Source organism: Gossypium hirsutum, chromosome D09 (assembly GCF_007990345.1).
Source record: "Gossypium hirsutum isolate 1008001.06 chromosome D09, Gossypium_hirsutum_v2.1, whole genome shotgun sequence".
Classification (NCBI taxonomy): domain Eukaryota; kingdom Viridiplantae; phylum Streptophyta; class Magnoliopsida; order Malvales; family Malvaceae; genus Gossypium; species Gossypium hirsutum.
The window spans coordinates 10186048-10205462 of NC_053445.1; the positions used below are offsets into that span (position 1 = coordinate 10186048).

The 19415-nt window shown below is 32.2% G+C and overlaps 1 protein-coding gene across 1 annotated transcript; it reads right to left on the reverse strand.

Annotated features, from left to right (window-relative positions):
• Positions 1 to 4611: 4611 nt before the first annotated feature.
• LOC107892240 (terpene synthase 10) lies at positions 4612 to 7209 on the reverse strand. Its single transcript, XM_016817264.2, has 7 exons — positions 6863 to 7209; positions 6454 to 6724; positions 5990 to 6368; positions 5664 to 5882; positions 5393 to 5531; positions 5066 to 5311; positions 4612 to 4975 (listed from the first exon to the last, which is right to left on the reverse strand). The coding sequence occupies exons 1-7, from the start codon at positions 7085 to 7087 to the stop codon at positions 4682 to 4684; spliced, it is 1773 nt and encodes a 590-aa protein (XP_016672753.2). The 5' UTR covers positions 7088 to 7209; the 3' UTR covers positions 4612 to 4681.
• Between the last annotated feature and the right edge of the window lie 12206 nt (positions 7210 to 19415).

Sequence of the window (19415 nt, forward strand, 5' to 3'; positions counted from 1 at the left end):
ATTTTTAACTAATTCTATTTTATTTTATTTATTTTAATATTATATTATCCTATAAAAGAATTTATGTTTTAAATTTGATTTTGGTTTAGAATAAGGTGAAATGTTTAAAAATTAAGGATAAAATGTAGAATTTTATTTTTTTATAATTTAAAATCTATATTTATCAAACAACCTAATTATATTCCATAATTAATTCTAAGTAATATATCAAACAATTTTATAATTTAAATTCAGTACTTAAATTTTCAATACTTAATTTTTAACATCTATTTTTTCAGTAATTAATTTCTCAATTTATCAAACAACAATTTAGTTACAGCTCTCCCAATGATTCAACTATTAAATAACTATTTTATAATTATATTTTTAATGTTGAAATTTTCTTTTACCAACTTAATAACATTTTGACATTTTAATAATATGCTAAATGATGCTACCTAGGGCGAAGGTAAGAATTTTGATTATGGAGACTGAAATAAAATTTGAAAGGTAAAGCTAAAAATAGTGTTAAAAATACTTAAATTTAATATTTTACATTTTAGAATACTAAAATAATAATTATAGCATTTGGTCATGAAAGGGCAAGGCTCCTACCTTCCGGTTGTTGCGGATTAAGGTGAGGTGGTAACATTTTAACGTATTATTGAAATATAGCAATAAGAGCTATAAAGTACTTAAAATGAACTTAATATTTTAATCACATGTATTTATTTAAATAAATTTATTTTTATTAAAAAATTAAAATATTTTATTTTATTTTAATTTTCCACGTATTACACATATATTATTATTAATTTCAAAACCGTATGAATTATTAATATCTTTTTAAAATTTTAGTTTTTAGAGTTTAGTTTTTTATTTTTTTTTAGATTTTTTCAAGTACTGTAATTTTTAAATTTATGAATATTTTTAATTCAAAAATTTTGAATACTTATTCACGTGTCATTCAGATAGTCAACGTCATAATCATATCAAAATAAACTATATTAAAGAAAAAAAATAAGTGGTGCAAGATAAAAGACACAATAAATGCTTACAAGGAGAAGTCTTTAATCAAATGACGAAGGTGACCCTCCTTTCTTTGGTAGTAAATTATTTCTCAATAAAGCAAGAGATTGAAAGCAACAATTCCTGCCTTAAACGCGAAAACATAAAAGCAAGAGATTGAAAACAACAATTCCTGCCTTTGCCTCTCTGTAACTCCCTTGTACTTGATTAACTTCTATACCAAACAAATTATATCAAATCCTCCACATTAAAAATATAACGTAATGATAAATGTATCATATTTTACAAGTATTGATATATATTGATATCAGTCTATTTTAGTATACGGTTTTATATTATTAATTATTTTTAAAAAATATCTTTTATATATATTAAAAATTATATAAATATAAAATAATAAAATTTAAAAATATATAAAATATTCATTAATTATATAAAATATTTTTTAATAATCTTCACAAATACAGTTCAACATTAAATAAATTAAAAAAATAAGAAACACAAATTATTTGATAAATTAAATAATAATAACATCTCATAACACGCTATATATAATAATCTATAATTAAATAAATACTGAAAAATTTAAATTTAAATATAAAATTATATTTTGGTTGTTATAAATAAATTCAATCGATTCGCACCAGTATAATTGATACTAATCAAAATTTATTGTTGTAATTTATTATCAGAACCAAATGTTCCGATTGATACAAACAGTATCAAAATAGATTTAACTCCCTTACTTTAGACGCCACTTAGTTTGGCCTCTTTGACCACCAAAACAAACATTAATTGGGCTTACGTAGCTCAAATTTGATAAAGGCTACTTTATTATTAAAGTAGGAAAGTGCTGTTCGTAAGTGTTTTTTAAAAATTTAATAGTGATTATTATTTTTGTTAAAAAGTATTTTTGAGAAGATAAAATGTTAAGTTTAGATACGATGTTATGAAGTAGAAAATATGCATTTAAATTATATTTTAATTCATTAATATTATGATATAAGGAATATATAAACTTATATTATAATTAAAAAATAAAAATAATTTATTAAGTAATTGATTATGACATATGAAATACATGTAATATAAAAACTCAAATTTGTTAGTATTATGATATATAAATATATATAAGATAAGTCTTCCACTCTACCAAATTTCAGTGTGGTGGAGCACAATCTTCAATTCAAAATTTAAAACAACAAGCAATCTGTTCCACCGCAATTTTGCGTCTGGTGGAGTTGAACGATTAAAACCTTAAAAATATGGGGTAATGTGATTTAAGGGAAAAAATGGAGAAAAAGAGTAGAAACTCAACTTGGAGGCTAAGGAATAATTCTCTCAGACCAAGGGGAATTTCAAGCTTGCAAATATGAGATGAAAAAAAGATCTAGAGCGCTTCACATTAATTCGATAATTGTTTTCTCAAGTCAACATGAACTAAGCTTTATTTTTTGGAACAATGATGGATCCTATTTTTTAGTTAATTTAATATTTTATATTCAATTATTTCAATCTCTATTAATTATTTATTTAGTGTTGTGCTTATTTAATCTACTTGTCAAGCTACCAAGTTGTATTAATTTGATAATATTGATTTCTCTTGAAAGAGAAAATTAAGGTTTAGATCTAGATTGAATAGATAAGGAGTAACTTTAGTAGCGACAACGAAAGAGTTGATTTGCAGCTAGGGTAGGAATATACCTTATGCCTTAATCAACCCAATAGGTTTGATCATAGTGACTTCACCCAACTTGCCTACCATAGGAATATAACTAATGAGGAAGGGGATTAACTTAGCTAGATACAGGAAGGGTATAGTTAATGTCATTTAATCTTGGGTTAGTAATTATATAGATTGAATAATTGAATGAGAGATAATTGATTAACTCGAATAGGTGAATTAGAGTTTCAATATCTTTAAAAAGTAATTGAAAAGTTTAGAAATTTTCATCGTTTTAGATTAAAAAAATCTCTTTAATTCCTTTAGTTTAATTTTAGTTGTAACTAGAATTTCTTGATCCAGATTAGCTAAAATTGGATAGTTGGTATTTAGCAATTTAGAATTTGGTCATCGTGAGAATGATATCTTCTTATCACTTTATTACTTAATTCTACATGTGCACTTGTGTAACAAATTTTCATACATTAATAGTCTCAAATGCACTCTAACAAATAATGTTCCACGAATGGATTAGCACTCTCAAGAATTAGTCCATCAATCTATTCAAGGTAAATTTACTCGTTTTAATCTTATTTTGGTAAGAAAAAAGTTGACGTAAGTTTGGTTTAATGATTAGTACATTTGAATGCTTTTTGGAGCATGTTAGAATAACTTAGAACTATATTTTTCTGCAATTTTGGGCATAAGTTTCAATATTGAACAAACATGCCTTCGAAACATGGTTGTTATTTTGCTTTGATCCATGCATTTCAATGTTTAAGTCTTAAGACATGTAGTCTTTGTCTCGAGACATTCAAAGTTTGTAGCCAAATTTAGGTATTAGGGAAGCAAGTCTCAAGACTTAACCTTTGTGTCTCAAGACGAAGGATTATGTATCGATAAATTGGTCCATTTATCGAAACATAACTTGTAGATTTTATAGTTTGGGACCCTAATAAATATTGTAAGGCCTATTTGAACTTAATTTTTGTTTGTTATGACTTGTAGTTGCTTGAAATGATTTATACTTTGAATAAAACTCAAGTTCATACTCTATGTTTGATTGATCGTTGCCGCTCCGACGACAAATGTACTAGTCTTTATTTAATAAGGCCTCTAAACCCAATAATTGGAAGAAAAAACTTTGACAACAGGAAAAGAAGGAGATACAAAGAAAAAAAAGCCTCCAAAAACACAACACTCATGCTCGAATACACCCCAAGACCCAACAAGAGAACACCCGAAAATACCTCACAATTCATAAAACAAACATCAAAACGACCTCAAAGCAGAAAACAAGACCACCAAGCTTAACGGAAACAACAAACTCAACAATCAGAAACAAAGACTCAGACCATCATTGTAGTTAGGCACCCCAACCATCTCGTACATACCAGAATTGCCTCCACACTATAGTAGTAAAAGTCTCTCGAGGTCTATATAATCCATAGCAAGATCAACAAAAAAAATCATTGTCGATAAGCACCTCAAGACAAAAGCACTGTAGTAAAAAAAGACCGCAAAGAACCTAGCTCACACTCCAAATTTAATCTTATCTCTTCAATTTCTACTAAGTCCTTATTAAAAGTCTCTTAACGTCTGTGTAATCGACAACAAGATCAACGAAACAAACCATTGTTGATAAGCACCTCAAGAAAAAGCACCTTATTAAAAAAACCACTGCAAAGAACTTAGCTAACACTCCATATTTAATCTTCTCTCTTCAATTTCTACTAGGTCCTTATTAAAAGTCTTTCAATGTCTATATAATCGACAGCAAGACCAACAAAACAAACCATTGTCAATAACCACCTAAAGACAACACCTTATTAAAAAAAACCGCAAAGAACCTAGCTAACACCCCAAATTTAATCTTCTCTCTTCAAATTCCATTGATCCAAAAACCCAATTTTTTTCCCAAGGCCCCATGCCTTCACCACTTCCTAAAACTTGAAATTATTATTTACAATTACTTGCAACATCATCTTTCAATTAGGTTTTTCACAACAACTAAGGAATAGATAAAACGAGTAGTAATAATACATGATCATTAGTCTTTTGATCTTCAATCCCATGGTTGTCACCGTATTGGTACATGCATTGAGCAATCCTTACTAGGTTCAATGTAATATGTTTAAACGGAAGAGATAAGGGGGATTGAGACATTAGATATTCTCCATTCATCCTTTTCCATGTTGCATCAATTAACTTCTTTACATGCTCATGAGCTTCCACTTCAGAACAACCAGTTTCATGCATGTAACATTGGATAGATTTGGGGACATCACCTCTTTTAAGTTCATCCTAATCAACCAAATCCATGCGCAGAACAAGTATTAGATATGCGAATCAAACAAAAAACAATGATCTAAGGAGTGTGCATATATTGCATACCATTGATGTCCCAAGATCATCAGCAAGTCGGAAAATTATGGCCGAGCAATAAATTAGATTGGAATCTTCCTTCCAGTACTCCAAGCACTCCTTTGTTGTTAGATTTGGTGAGGAAAAAATATGTGATAGCACTAAGGGAACCGCAATAGAAATCCATGCATTATCCATATACTCGTTTAATGTTGGTATGTATCCACTGTAATACCACTTTGCCTCCACTAAGTAAGCTTTGCATAACTCTGCCCACTGAATACATGATAACTCTATTTTAATATGTAAAATTAAAGGAAATAGTTATGGATGAAAACAAAGATCTGAGCTTAGTACCGCTTTCTTCAATAAAGGAATGGTATGAAATCCATGTTCCTTGAGATTATCAAATGCTATTTCGTTTATGGAGTTGTAAAGAGCAAAGAAACATATCTTCATATATTCTGGGAGAAGCTCCATTGCATTTATATCCCATCTAAAATATTAAACACAACTTAAAAAGGTTCTTGTCTATAATTAACTTAGATTTGGACTTTTTGATACCAACCTTACCCAATCACTGAAGTGGGGGAGAAGAATATTAAACTTTAGAAAATTCATATCATACCTCTCAACAGCTTGAGTGAAGAGCTCTAACTCGTCCAATGTACCATACACATCATACACATCATCAATACTTGTTATTAATGCGATAATCTTTGTTAGAGTTCTTCTAAGGTTCCCAAAATGAGGATCAAATGCAATGCCTACTGTCCATAGAAAGTTTTCCATCAACATGTCTCTTGCAAAGGGTAGCTTTTCTCCCAGACCTATATCCCTCCACCACCTGCACAATCGTTTCATCTCAAAAGATTAGATGACAAATATATGTGTGTGTGTGTGTGTATTTAATTAATAAAATTCCATTCTTTGTTAGACCATGGATGCACTTACTTGGAAGCGTATATTAGATCATCCTGGTACACTGCTTGCACAATATTAAAATCCAATTTAGCGAGCTCCAAAAGAATAGGATTTCTTTTCTCTCTTTTCTCGTACACATCTATAAACCACCTGGCTTCTAACCTTGACACCCTCCAATGTAGAGGAAGTTCCAAGGCATGCTCCACTAGCATCCTAACATATTCATCTAATTTCTTTTGTTTCAGATATTGTTGAAGCTGTTTAGCTGCGAAATGCCTTGCAGTGTCTAAGATACCTTCATCCTCCATGGAAAGGTGTGAAGCTTCATACAAGTTTAGAAGCCCTTTGCAGTCCTCACAAAGACTCGACTTGAAATTCCCCATCTCGTCCATGAAACCGGAGAAAACCTCTGCACGTATAGAAAATTTTATATGTTTATTACTATTACTATTTTTACAGCAGTTTGTTTTAAACAAAATCTCTGCACTTCTTACCTTCAGTTAAATTATAACCATGCTGCCTTAGGAGTCTAAATTCAAGTGCTGTAGCATATAAGTTGCCTTCCTTCCATAAAGCCTTGCTCTGATCAGCCCTTATATGGATATCCTCCAAAATCCTCTTGGTTTCATCCTGAAAATGATAAGATAAACCGAGCCTCTGCAAGGTATCGATCAGCTCAAGCTTCTCTAAAGGGTCCATAACTTTCTCAAGCATCATTCTCACTTCGCCCAGAAGTCTGATTGCTTGTTCATTAAATGATTCCCCCTGGATGGGTAGTAAATATATTCTCAGCTTGGATAAAATATAAATTTTGTAACTTCAAAGTAATTGGCGTGCAAATGTTCAGTTCTAAGTTTTAACTACTTATTACAACAAGAAGCAATGTAAATAATATAAATATACCAGATAGTCACTCTTGAGCGACTGAATATAATCGTACTCCCAAGTAGGAGGATGGTAATTAGCAGACCGTCTAACAATTTTTTGATCCGAATCATTGGCTTTAGCAACAGATTTGGAGGCTCGAACAACACCCAAGTTGTTGACATTTGATCTGTTGGAGGTGCCTTTCGTGTGCAATCTGATGAAACTGCTGCTAGGAACTGCAGTTACGAGACTAAAGGCCATGAAAAAGCTCCACTTAGGCAATTTCAAATGAGTGATTCAACTTTAGAGCTTAGCTGTACTTTACTTTCAGAAAAGAAAAAAAAAGATTCAACTTTCTGCAAAAACCGACGCATGCCACACCATGTATATATAATCAGTTAATGCTATTTTCTTTTTATTATATTTAGAAGTCAAATTGACTTTTCAAAGCCTTTTTAACTTCTCAAAACCAAATAAAGCTTGAAGCCAAGAGTTGCCGTACAATTTGGTTAGTAACGTGGCAGGTTGGTGATGATTACATAAGGATTTAGATGAAAATAATGATAAATTTACTGGAAGTTACATAAAACACTAGATAATTATGGCTTGCAAGCTAGTAACCTTATCTTTGATTAAGTTGATTAATTATGAATCTGGCATGAGTTTAAGTATACTTATCCATAAGCTAAAACGGTTTAACCAAGCCTATAAATATGTAAGCATAATGTGTATAGAAAGAATAAGTGGTGTGAGTAAAAGAACAAGAAAAAAAAGACAGCGTAAGATAGAAAACTAGCAGCAACTAGTACAGAGAGAAAAAAAAAATTATTTGTATTGTGTAATATTTGTGTGTAATAAAATTATTTTTCAGTTATTAATTGTCCATACACTTCCAACAAGTGGTATTCGAGTTAGGTTCATGTCGACGTCACAATGGGAAACATGATTCAACTGCAGATCCTGAAATCAACAAAGACAATTTATGGAAATTGGAGCATTCAAAAGAAGGATTTGCTTGATTCTTAAGATTGTTGGGTTATTGTTGAAGAAAGATATGTCGAGCCCGAAAATGCAGCTGTCGAAGTGGTTTTGACAAACGAGGAAAAAAGAGCATTGAAAGAAGTTTGTAAAAAAAGATAAGAGAGCGTTTTTCTTTATTTTTCAAAGTGTTCATGAATCAACCTTTGAAAACATTTCAAATGCGAAGACATCAAATGAAGAATGGGGGATTTTGCAAAAAATCCCTTCGAGTGGAAAAAGCAAAAAAGCTACACTTACAAACCCTTAGAGTCGAATTTGAGATGTTGAAGATGAAAGTTTCAAAAATTGTTGATGATTATGTCACCCGAGTGAAAGTGGTGGTAAATGAAATGAAAAGGAATAGAGAAAATTTTGATGACGTAAGAGTAATAGAAAAAAGTTTGTCGTCATTAACACAAAAATTTGATTATGTGGTTATTGCCATTGAAGAATCAAAATATTAATCACAAATATCAATCAAAGAACGTGTGGGTTCCCTCCAAGCCTATGAGCATAAAATCAAGCAAAATGATGATACTGGAAATTTGGAGCAAGTCTTGCAAAGCAAGTTGTCCTTCAATAAAAGTGGATCTAGTAATAGTTTTGGACAAGGTTCAAGCAATCGTGGAGGATATAGAGGTGGACGAGGAACACCTGGACGAGGCAATCAATTATATGGTAGAGGCCAAACAAATGAAATATATCAGACATCAATTCATAGAAGAGGAGTTCGAGGCTGAGGCCAAGGTTGAGGTAGAGGTAGTTTTCAACAAGGAAATAAATCTCAGATACAATGTTATAATTGCAATAAATATGGTCATTTTTAGTTATGATTATGGACCAACTCCCAAGATGGAGGAGAGAAATCATGTAGCAACAACTAAAGAAGAAGAAAACGTGGAATCTAGTATATTCCTCACTTATAAAGAAAGTGAAAAATCAAATAAAAATATTTTGTATCTTGATAATTGTGCCAGTAATCACATGTGTGGTCAAAAGACTTATTTTTAGAGTTGGACGATAATATTCATAAACAAGTAATGGTTGGAGATAAATTGCACACCACGATCATGGGTAAATGAAAAGTTACAATTACACAAAAGAACGGAGAAAAGAAGTGAATATTAGATGTTTATTGCATACCAACTTTGAAAACGAACATCATCAGCTTGGGAAAGCTTCTAGAAAAAGGATATCAAGTAAATATGATGATCGCACGCTTTCCCTAAAAAATAAAAGTGGTGAATTTATTTCCCAAGTTGATATGACGAGTAAGCATTTGTTCACTATTGTATTGAATATGGAAAGGTGAACTGTATGAACAATGCAATCAAATATGATTTATGGTTGTGGCATTTAAAGTTTGGACATCTTGGATTTTTTGGTATGAAACTAGTGTCAAAAGAAAATATGGTAAATGGATTGCCAGAAATTAATCTTCTTGATCAACTGTGTGAAGCTTGCATTAAAGGAATACAACACAGACAAAGTTTTGAAGTCAGAAAATCTCGACGAGCTAGGAGACCATTAGAGATTGTGCAATGCGACATAGCAGGTCATTTTGATATACCATCACTTGGTGGAAACAAGTACTATCTTTCTTTAATTAATGATTTTAGTAGAAAAATTTGGATATATATTTTTAAAACAAAATCAAAAGCACTTGACAAGTTTATCGAGTTCAAAGTTATGGTAGAAAAATAGAGTGGACATTATATTAAGATAATCAAAACTGATAGAGGAGGTGAGTATACTTCAAAGCTATTTGAAAGCTTCTGCAAGAAGTACAGGATCATTCACTAGTTCACAATTGCGTACACGTCACAACAAAATGGAGCCACTAAAAGAAAGAATTGCACTATTTTTTATATAGCAAGAAGCATGGTTAAAGGTAAGCATTTACCAAGAAAGTTCTAGGCTGAAGCTATTCAATGTGTTGTTTATTTGTTGAACCGATGTCAACAAAAAGTGTGAAATACAAGATGCCAAAATGAAGCCTAGAGCAATCAAAAGTCGTAAGTTGGACATCTCAAGATTTTTGGATGCATCACATATGCTCATGTTCCTGACCAAATGAGAAAGAAGCTCGACGACAATGAGTGAAATGTATCTCCATTGATTATGGAAAAAGAAGCAATGCATATAGACTATACAACCTTCTTAACAATAAAGTTATTATTTCAAGAAATGTTGAATTCGATGGAGTTGATTACTTGAGATAGAGCGAAAAAGAAAAGAAAACTGAAAGATTATTTTTCAGTGATGACAACGATGATGATTTCATCAATCAAGATGAACAAGGTGGTGATCAAAGCCCTCCACCAAGTCCTATTGCAACAGCTCTTACAATATTTTCATCACCAATCAACGGTAGTATCAGTAGCTCGGAGGAAACAACTACAAGAATACGTAGTTTACACGATATTTATGATGTCACAAAACCCATAGAAACGATTATTAATTATTCCTTATTCTATTTAATGATAGAATATGATCCAATAACATATGAAGATGCAATTGAAGATGTCAAATGGAAGAACGCAATGGATGAAAAAATTGCAGCAATAAGAAAAAATGACATGTGGGAGTTAACAAGTCTACCAAAAGGACATAGTCCAATTGGATTCAAATAGGTGTACAAGACGAACACCAACAATGAAAAAAAAAATGGAAAAATACAAAGCAAGACTAGTTGAAAAAGGCTAAAAGCAAAGACATGGAGTAGAATATGATGAAGTATTTGCTCCAGATGCCAAAATTGAAACTATAAGGCTTTTCACGACAATTGCAACACAAAATAAATGGAGGGTTTGTCAGATGGACGTAAAGTTAGCATTCCTTAATGGCTACCTAGAAGAAGTTTACATCGATCAACCACTTGAATATAGAAAACAAGGACAGAGAGACAAATTCTATAGCTTGAAGAAAGCTTTATGTGGACTAAAGCAAGCCCCTACAGCATGGAACATAAGAATAGATGAATACTTTCAGAAGCACGGGTTCATGAAAAGCCCATACGAGCATGCCCTATATATGAAGAAAAATAGAGTTGGTTACATCATGATCGTGTGCTTATACATGGATGATATTATTTCATGGGAAACAATCCAGGTATGTTCAATGACTTTAAGAAAGCTATGACTAAAGAATTTGAAATGACAGATATTGTAACACCCTCTGATTCAATGATTTGATTGTCGAACTAAGGTGTTACCGAAGGACTTAAAACAATATGCAAATATAAAAACAAAGGGGTTTCATTGAAAAACTGTCAAATATAAAAGCAATGATGTGAACTTGCTACTTTGCGAATTTTAATTTGAAGGCATAAACCACAACAAAAATAAGAGCGCAGATTGTACAGAATTGAAGTCACTTTTTGGTTGATTCTTCTAGGATCCGCGAGAACCTAAAACTTCCTGAAATGGAAAAGAAGAGACTAGGTAAGTTCAAAATGAATTTAGTGAGTTTCGAAAATAAGCAACAACCTTCCAAGAAAAAGTTTCAAGGTTTGAAGTTCATTGTTGCTTGATGGCGGACATTGTCCGCTCCTTAGTATAATTCAATGGAGAATACCATACTCGTTAGTAACGGTTTACGTACAGACACTTTTCTTACTAAGCACAGTTCTCATGCAAAACTTTACGTAATACACACATACTATGTGTGGATAGTTCATGGACCCTTCCTTCTGTTAGCTTACTATCCATTCAACACCTCGAAGAGCTACAATTCTGATATCACAATATCGCTCTGTAGAGCCAGTATTTCATTTATCCAACCGAACCTCTTTAAATCCTCCATGTTAATTCAAACACCTACGTGTTTCCTTGCAAGGCCGAGGTCATTCACCAATCTCGGTTTGCATTTACATGCCATACTGGAGGCAAATCACATACCACTTCAATATTTTTGTACATTTCTCCCAATACAATCACACATCCACGGTTTACCTCTATTACCCCCTTTCACCATTCCAGATATGGAGCTTGAGCACCTAGGAAGGAATATCAACTTTAATCATACATGCACATTCATTTAAGTTTACTAACTGAAACTTGTTATCATGAGAATACATATGCAACGTCACACAACAATATTTTACCATGCATTATGACCTTCATTCCACAAGACTAATCTACTACTGGAAACAAACAATATTTAGAATTAACCACACTTAAAATTTTAAGGATTTTACCTGGACATACATCACTTAGTTGAGTTTATTCATTTATTGTTATACACAAAAGTGAAAAGGAACTCATTAGAAAACTTTAGGGTAAGCTTTATCTACTATGCGAGTTCTTTCCCTTTCGCACTAAGGTCTTCTCTCGAATCTTTAATGAAAACCAAAGGATCAGTAACATGCAACAATTATTTAGAAGGAAGTTTTCTTCACTCTAAAACTTTCGGTGAAAATCTATATAACCGATTTTAGCTAGCCTTTCAATTCCTATATTAAACTAAATGACTTAAGAGATTACCAGCAATTAGCTTGAAAAGGGTAGTTTCTAAATGAGCTATGGTAACTGGTTCCTCCTTAGGAAATGAAGAATATTCTAAATTTCCTCTAAAGGAAATAATACGGATGAAAAGAAGGAAAATAAAGTCTTTCATCTTTTAAACTTGTGCCTAAATATATAAGAGATTTAACCCGTATCCTACACTGATCAAGATCCCTAACCATTATTCCTCCACACACGATTCCACTAATTAATCACCTTTATCGAGACTAACCAAGTGCCAAGCAAAATGAGACTTTTCCCTTCCTAAGATTGGACACGCATCTATTACGTGTCCCACTTACTATGGTTTTCTAAAACGAATTAATAAGTACACAATTTAACTCATAATTTGACAAGTTCGCTAGCTAAATAACTTACCGAACACAAGAGTTTGCCAAACGCTAGAGTCCGCCAAGTGCGAATTAAGAGTCTGTAATATGGCGGAACACAACGAACAATCTGAATAAATTGTGCCAATATTACAACTAGTCTATTCCTGTGAATTAAACTAGTTCATACACAATTCCCTTATCATACCACTAAGTTAACGATCCAAAATGTTGATTTGAAAACTTAGGGTTTGACGGATATTGATGAAATGTCATACTTTCTTAGAGTCGAAGTGAAACAAATGAAAGATGGAATATTTGTCTTAGAAAAAGTATGTAAAACAAACTTTAAGAAAATTTAGAATAAAGATTGCAAGCCGGTAGCCACACCAGCACAACCAGGCATGGAATTAAGTGTTGGTTTGTCTAGAAAGTCGGTAAATCCGATGTTGTTTAAAAGCATCATTGGAAGTTTAAGGTACTTGACTATCACGCGGCAAGATATCATGTACACAGTGTGAATAAATAGCAGATACATGGATAAGCCAAAACAAGAACACCTGATTGCAGCAAAGAGAATTTTGAGCTATGTAAAATGTATGATGGATCATGGTTTAATTTATACAAAATTACAAAGTTCAAAATTGGTTGGCTATTCAGATAGTAGTTATGGTGGTGACTTGGATGATCACACAAGTACATCTAGATATTTATTCCATATTAGCTCCGTGACATTTTCATGGTTATCGAAAAAGTAACAAATAGTAGCCCTTTCAACATGTGAAGCAGAATACATGGTTGTTGCAACGTGCATGTGTCAAACAATTTAGTCCAATCATAATTTATGTTGACAACTAGTCCACAATATCTCTTGCAAAGAAACTGGTGTCTCATAGTCGAAGCAAGCATACCGACACAGAATAAAAATGTATAGTTAATTTACAATAGAACGAAAAACCAATTGGTAGGTATTTTCATGAAACCATTAAAAGTAAACATATTCATAAACTCAAAGAAAAGCTTGGAATGAAAGGTCGATTTAAGGGGGAGTGTTAGATTTCAAACCGACTTCTGAAAGCCAATAAAGCTTCAAGCCAAGAGTGGTTGTACAATTTGGCATAGTAATGTGGTAGCTTGGTGATGATTACTTAATGGCTAAGATGAAGATAATGATAAATTTGCTGGAAGTTTCATGAAAAATTAAAGGATAAGGATAATGGATAATTATGGCTTTCAAGGTGACAACCTTATCTTTGACTAAGTTAACTAAGTATGAATGTGTAAGAGATAGAATAAGTGGTGTGATTAAAAGAAGATGAAGAATAAAAAAGAGTGTGTGTGAGATAGAAAACTAAGAGTAGCTATGACCACCTCCGGATGTACTAACATCTAGAGTATGAATATTGCTATAAAAGATAGATTAATGAGGCAGTATCCACAAGTATACGAGTCCAGTTGTAATATAGTTACAACGGAGTAGGTGAGTACTCTGAGGATCGTACCTAAGGGAGGCAAGTATTAGATGTAACAGCCCAAATTTTAAGCTAGTCGGAATAGTGGTTTCGGGACCACAAATTCGACGAGAAAAAATTTATTTTTATTATATTTTTATGGTCTACGATTTCAAAAAATAATCTCGTAAAAATTTCGTTCGAAAATTTCGACGTTTGGGCACTCAATTTAGCCAAAAGGACTAAATTGTAAAAAGTGCAAAAGTTGAGTTCTACATGTTAGAAGTGTCCAATTGTTATGAAATTTTAAACTGGATGTCCTTAAATGGTAATTAGACCATTGGTTAACTTGTTTGACAAAAATGGACAAGAGATAAGTGAAATAGGAAATTTTTAAGTTGAGGGCATTTTGGTCATTTAGTAATTAAAAAAATTAAAAAGGCCAAAATAGCCAAAAATCTGTCCATCTTCTCCATGGTGAACGAAATCAAAAAGGGGGAAGCCATATTTAGGGTTTTCAAGCTTCCAAGCTCCATAGTAAGTGATTCCAAGCCCCGTTTTTAATGTTCTTTACGTTTTTAGAGTCTAGATAACTTGATTTAGCTTATTCTAGCAATAATTTAGTCTAGAGTTCATATTTGGAAAAATACCCATAGGTGAAATATGTTTATTTTGATGTTTTATGGTAGAATATGAAGCTTTAAATTATGTTAAATAACTTTTGCTAGTCAATTTTAAGTGAAAACGAGTAAAACGACATAATCGGTAAAGATACCTAATGTTCATAAGTGTTAGAGTGGGAATTTGATGTTGCCATAGAAGGGGAAAATGTTCAGCATGTCATAAAACATAAGAATAAGAGATGAAGTTTAGTTTCCGAGCTTTGGGGTAAAAGTGTAAATATGAAAAAGTTTAGGGGTAAAATTGTAATTTTTCCAAAGTTCGAGTCAAGGACTGTTTTGATGAATGTGGATGTTAAATAAGTTAAATGTGTCATTATAAGTTAATAAAGACAAAGAATTGACTTTGATTAGTGAAAAAGAAAAGTGAGAAAAAGTGAAAAATTCCCAGTTGAACCTTCAGAATAAACAGGGATACAAATGAAGTGACAGAAATGATCATATGTGTGGCACGGACTGTGTGTAGGCCACTATGTGAAAGTGAAAGTGATGGTCACATGTGTAGTACTATGTGCAGGCTACTACGCGTACCAGAAAGATAGGTCGCATGTGTAGTACTATGTGCAGACTACTATGCGTACCGGATAGCTTTGATCACGTGTATAGTACTCTATGCAGGCTACTACGTGTACCGGATAGTGATGGTCACATGTTTAGTATTATGTGCAGGCTACTACGTGAACCGGTATCATTAATTATAAGGTGGTTGCTATGTGCTGATATCATTTATTACAAAGGGTGGTTGTTGTGTGCTGAATCCACCGCGTATCTGTTATTATTCCGAAGTGTTCATCGGGAAATTGACTAAGTGAAAATACATGATATCATGTAACGATTAAGTGTGATTGAATGATGAATATATGTGTGGAATTGAATTGAATAATGATTGAAAGTGAAAAAGTGAAATTATGAAAAAGTAAAATTAGCAACAAAATAGTTTTGGACAGTAACAATAGTGTGAATTTGAAAAATCACAAAAAATGGTGAAAATTGAATTAGAGAGTGAATAAGATATTAAATGAAATCTTAATGAGTTTATTTTTACATAAAAGAAACGGATCAAGCAAAAGAGTTATATATTTTGAGATATTTGAATTTTAGTGAGGTAGGGTCAGATTGATTTCAGAATCCCCTATTCTGACTTTGTAAAATAATTAAAAATTGTAAAAAAATAATTATGAGTTATAATTTATATGCTTAGAATCCTTAATGAGTATATTTCCAAAGGAAATAAACGAAAATATCATCTGAATTCTGTACAATGAGATAATTCATTTTTAGTGAAGAGAGGTCAGAGATGTTGAGAAGTGAAATATGGGTGATTTTAAAGAATAAACTGTACTAATTGGCTAAGCCAAAATTTCTTAAAATTTTATTGTAAGAAGATATGTGAGTCTAGTTTTGGGTAAAATTAACGGAACTTAATTTGGAGCTCTGTAGCTCTGGATAAAAATAATTTAGTGACTGTAACTTGACTAGACAGCTTTGAATTTAAATATAAGTGAATAGTGAAATTATGTATAATGCTATTTAAGCATGTTATATACATAAAGGATGTGGGATGGAGAGGAGGAGGAGGACAATAAAGTATATGAATTAATTGTGTATAATTGGTTAAATGTCTGATTATAATCGATAAATGTTGAAATAGGAGTGATGCTTATATTGGTGCATTACTCTCCCTCCGACTTTACGGTACATTCATACCCTTTATCCCATATTTTGACCTGTAGGAGAGAGAGCACTGGAGTAGTCGGTACTACCGATGCATATTTTTTATGGAGCATGGCTACTGGGCATGTTTTTTATTTAGCTTACTTCATTGCCCTTGCTTTCCGCCATCAGATAGACCGCAATAGGAAGGGTCCTATTTGTTTAGGCCCTTATGTGACTTGACTAGCTCGATACTTTAGTTTCCTCGATACACCAGAGCAGTCCTCTATGCTTACACTCGTCGGTCAGATGTCCCCACAGGGAATATCGAGCATGACCCATATGAGGATGATTGAGCGACTTCGTGGAGTGGATCCTCCTCAATACCAATTATTTCATTCTAAGTCTCAGAATGCACCCGAGGACTTCACTGATGATGTCCCTTTCTATCACGAGGACCCACCTCATCCTCCATCTTCGAGTCACTGTCCTACTTCTTCTACTGCTACATTAGAGGACCTCTGCAAGCAGTTCACTCACTTCAAGTAACACTACCTTCAGAGGTTCGATAGTATTGACGTGACACTACAGCAGATCTGTCAGCACCTCCACATCTCTTCTTCGACACCGGCGACTAGCCCTACTATTGCCTCCGACGAAGAGGATCATTGATTTTATTTGTTTTCTTTTTAATTTAATTTAATTTAATTTTATTTTATGTCTATTTCTATTTTTAGTTGTTTTTCTTTATTTTTATTTTTTTGTACTTCTTTTAATTATTATCTTTTGAACTATATTTTTATGGTTGTTTCTACTTAAGTTTTAACCCCTTAATCTTCTTCACTATTTGTGTTTATTTTCTTATTAGTTTGCTCGGAATCATGCACTACACCTAGGTTTGTCTACAATTCCGCTTTTCACCGTTCTGACAATTTCATCCTATCTTCAGGGCAGTTTCAATTTTCACCATTGAGGACAATCATCTTAAGTATGGGGAGGTTATTTATATAATTATTAGAAAATCCTTGAATTATGTTTTGTGTTTAAGTAATTTTCTCATACTTCTATTAGAATGATTTTTTATCGATTTGGGATTTTTATTGATGTGTTTTGGATTAAATTCATAGGTATTTGTGCATTGGTTGTTTAAAACTTTAAGGCATGAAAGAATCAAACATGATAAGTTCATTTTCAGAATTAAAAATTTTAGGTTATTTCCCTAAATTGAAGTATTACCTTGAAGTTTTAAATTTACAAGTCTGACATCAAAAACCATAATTTATTGTGAAATTTTTAGCCTTTAGAGCATACATTTTTCTTGCTCATTTTTACTATTGGTTATGAGTGTGTCAATTTTATTTGTTATTCTAGAACTTGCTTCGATTATGCATGTTGAGACCACACATTTGATTTGATATGCTGAGATGATAAAGACGCTTAGGTTTTAACCCATTTATCCCATAGAAAGCCTACCTACATAATTAACCCTTAGTGAACCCCGTTGAGCCTAACACACCGTTTCTTGATTTACCCATTAATGTTAACCCATAACTCAGTTTTTTTTGCTCGTTGAGAATTTTTCCCATTTTATTGACTCCTTTTTTATCGAGATTTGATTTGGTTAATTGTCTAATTAAGCTGATTTGTTTAATTTGCTAAATTAATTCTTATTGTAAAAAAAAGAAGAAGAAAATTGAAGAAAATATATATTGATTATTATTTAGTTCTATGTTAGTTGAGCTTGAACAGTTAAATTCATATTTTGAGAAGAAGCTCGTTTTATTCTTGAATAGTTTCTGATTGATGTAATTGTTTTTAATTCAGCATTTCTTTATTTTTCTAGTTTGCTACTTTATCAATTCGATCTCGATTTTAATCATCTTTTTCAGTCTTTCTCCACACCTTTAACCTAATCCCCATTACAACCTCTTAAAGACCTTTTGACGTGTGTATCATCTCATTTTATAGTGGTGGAGATTTGATTTTCATGCAAGCCTATGGTAATGACTTTTCATGTTTGACTATCGAGTGCTTTGAGTGATTTGAGTGAATCTTTAGTGAGGATGTTGATTCTTGTTGATTGAGAATTAAAGGTATTTACTTAGATTAGGGGAAATACCAGTGTTTTCATGCTTTAAAAATGTTCGACTTGGATTGTTTGAATCTTTAATGCTCTTTTAGTTGAATTATCAATGTATGATTATTTGTGAATTATGACAAAACATCATTGATCAGAATTATAAGTTGAGAAAGATTAATTTTAATTGTGAGTTGAGGGTTTTGCTTAAGGACAAGCAAACGCTTAATTGTGGGGATATTTGATAAGCTGTAAAAGTAACATATTTTAATCTCATTCTTAATGTGTTTTTTGATGATTAATTATGTAAATAAGTGAATTTGATGCTCCTAATCCTTTAAATTCATGATTTTATACATAGGAGAGCATTTCAAGCGAAAAGAGTGAAAAACAAGCCAAAATCGGACTAATAGAGTTGTTTTCAGGATCCATATGGCCTAGGCATTTCCATACGGGCTGGCCACATGCCCATGTGATCCACACAGGTCGTCCACACAGTCATGTGCCAGCCAGTGTCGATATCTCACCCTGTTTACCAAATACATGAAAAAACCCAATTTTTAGGCTTTTTGAGAATTCTAAAGTTTATAAAAAAAACCAATTAGAAGAAGATCTAAGGGCACACTCAGAGAAGATTGAAGAGAACACTCAAAGAATGCCATCAGAATCAAATCGGAAGCAGATCTCCTTTAAGATCGAAGATCTCCATTTAAATTCCTCCGAAGTTTTATTGAGTTTCTTTATGTCTTGTTGTTATCCTAACTTTGAGGTGTTTCTATTTAGGATTATGAACTAAATTCCCTAGATACCTAGCGAAGCTGAAACCTTTGATGAATCTTATTATTTGATTTCTGATTTACGCGATAAATACTTA